The 2,472-nt window shown below is 50.0% G+C and overlaps 2 protein-coding genes across 2 annotated transcripts in view; both read left to right on the top strand.

The window, feature by feature from the left end:
• Nucleotides 1-391, top strand: part of LOC127749395 (putative nuclease HARBI1) — a 1,868-nt gene extending 1,477 nt beyond the window's left edge. Inside the window, exons 2-3 of the mRNA XM_052267408.1 lie at nucleotides 159-178; nucleotides 247-391. Of these exons, the coding sequence (XP_052123368.1) occupies nucleotides 159-178; nucleotides 247-391 (165 nt within the window). The remainder of the gene's footprint in view (nucleotides 1-158; nucleotides 179-246) is intronic.
• On the top strand, nucleotides 101-2,450 carry LOC127749387 (putative nuclease HARBI1). Its single transcript, XM_052267401.1, has one exon. The coding sequence runs from the start codon at nucleotides 484-486 to the stop codon at nucleotides 985-987; it is 504 nt and encodes a 167-aa protein (XP_052123361.1). The 5' UTR covers nucleotides 101-483; the 3' UTR covers nucleotides 988-2,450.
• The last annotated feature ends 22 nt before the right edge of the window (nucleotides 2,451-2,472 follow it).

Raw genomic sequence — 2,472 nt, 5'->3', positions numbered from 1 at the left:
GGCCTGACCAACTACGTGTCTATACGAAGGCCTGGCCAAGTACGGGTTTGTACGGAGGCCTGGTGAACTACGGGTTTATAGTTTTCAAGTGTCGAGATGTTTTTAACACACCTCAAGTTATGTCCATGTTTATTCGTTTTCCAAATACTCCTGCACAGTGGGAGGAAACAATTGCAAGGTAATTGACTATTTCAGTATAATTTGTTGGATTGAGATGTCCTTGTATGACAAAATATTGTACTACAGGAATGGGTTACTTGGACTACCAAGAGTGCTTGGCCTGGTAGATGGCACTCTTGTCAAAATATTTCCCCCAAAGTTGGCAGAGTTCAGAGAAGGGTACTATTGTCGAAAGGGGTACACAGCTCTCAACGTCCAAGTGGTAAGTTAAAGTCCATGCCTCTGCTGTGTGTTTCAGTATGTTGAACAAACTAGAATTGTGGTGATATTTGTCCACAGGTGTGTGATACCAACTTGTATATTATGAGTATTGATGCACGTTACCCAGGAAGCTGCAATGATAAATTCATTTTTAAGAAGAGTGGGTTACGCGACATAATGAAAGAGGCATATTGGAATAACCACTGTTGGCTACTTGGATATTCGGGATATACATATGAGCCATGGATGCAGCTCCCTCTACCTCATGCAACTCCAGAAACACCTGAAGGAAGGTACACAAAGCTGCATTGCAGAGCACGCAGCAAAGTTGAGCGCTGTATTGGCTTGCTAAAAGCTAGGTGGAGATGTCTTTTAAATGACCGGACCCTTCACTACAGCCCAGTTAAAGCAGGTGGCATTGTGAACGCTTGTGCTGTCCTCCACAATTTTGTGCGACAGCATAATGTCCTGGATCCTCAGCCTATTGTGTTACCAGATCCAGAAGATGTTTTTGAGGATGTGGATATTCCCGAAGTACCTCAACCCCAGCTCAGGATCCTTGCCCAGCAAGAATTGCAAGAATTAATCCAGTTCGTAAACCAGTAATTTGTAATACATCCTCAATGTCTTCAATAATTAAAATAAATATGTAATTTGTGTATGAAATTTATTTTCTTATCAGGCACACCAGTACCCCTATCACCAAAATAACAAAACATAAAAAAAAAAAATACTGGCCCTTTGAAAAAAGACTGAATTAAATAACAAGGTGTGACTAGACTTTTCATACAAATAGATTACAAACAACTATGGTTTCGGCATCATCTAGTAAGTGTTGGGGATTGCCTTCCCTTCCTCATCATTCATGCTAACAAGATAATACTGTTCGGCATCAGTGGTTCCCTGCTAGAGCCCTGCAACGAGCGAGCAGTGAGAGCAACGCGCTGCGAGCCGGGGCTGTGAGCAAAGTTGCTCATAGGGCCATGCACCGTGAGCAAAGCCTGGTCGGCGCGGCGGGACCGCTATCAGTATTGTTGCGAGGAGGAGCTACTCTTGCTCATGAGCTATTGGCGAGCAAAGCTGCTCGCCTACTCTGGCGCTGCTCGCCTACTCTGGCGCTGCTCGCGTCCGAAGCAGCGTCCGAGTCCGGAGCCGAGACTGACTGTGTGTGGTTGGTTGCCTGGCTCTCCGGCGGCCGGGATCCGGGTGGGCCGGGCCGGGCGGGCGGCGGCGGGCCAGCCAGGCCAGGCCGGGCCCGGGCAGAAAAGGGGGAATTCCGAACTCGCGATGTGCCCCACCGCGCGACGTGGCCACGGCGTAGGGTGGGTGGCGATTCGGAACTATAGCAAGCAGTAGTGCCCTGCCAAGAACAAGCTTCCTATATTTACCGATCGTACAAGAGAAATGGCGAGTGAAATGTGAGAGGGGGAGGGGAAGGGACGCGTGCAGTGCGAGCAGAAGCGATGCGGCGAGCTGTCATCGGACGTCGCACACAGAGCGCTGTCTCAGTTATCGGCACCCAAGCAGCCGCCCACAGCAGTCCAGTCAGTCCCGGTGCAGCGCAGTAGTTTGGCTCAGTGTGGATTGAAGTGCGTCCAGCGTGCATCAGCTTCTTCGCTCACAGAACGACTGTACCTATTGTTGTGGTTCGTGTTCACCCTGTTCCTTGTGTCACTTATCCCTACCTTGCGCCGGCGCCTTGCCTCGGTTTATTAATTTGAGCTCGTTCGGGATATTTGTCGATTCTGTTTTGAATAGTTGTGGTTGAGCTATGAGTGACGGTGGGACTAGCGGTGGAAGTTACGACGTGAGCCAAGGCAGCATGGGGCCGCCAGAGCAGCTAGGAGTTGTGACTGTGACCGTGCCAGAGGTGACGGGCACGACCGCCTCCACCTCTATTGAATCCACGCCAACGCCAACTAAGAAACGTGGCACGCAAGGTGTTGTAGGAGGAGCGGCGACCGCAACAACAACAACAACAAGCAAAGGTACGGTGCGGTGTCACGGTCTCATGGTGAAGTCGAGTATTTCAAGGGATTGCCGATCGTAGGGAAGTAGAAGAAAACCGGGTCGTGGAAGTGTGCCCCCCCC

The sequence above is a fragment of the Frankliniella occidentalis genome, unplaced genomic scaffold (assembly GCF_000697945.3).
Source record: "Frankliniella occidentalis isolate FOCC.00 unplaced genomic scaffold, Focc_3.1 Scaffold51, whole genome shotgun sequence".
Lineage (NCBI taxonomy): Eukaryota > Metazoa > Arthropoda > Insecta > Thysanoptera > Thripidae > Frankliniella > Frankliniella occidentalis.
The sequence above is the reverse complement of the archived record's forward strand: the minus strand, read 5'-3'. Positions and strand labels throughout refer to the sequence as shown.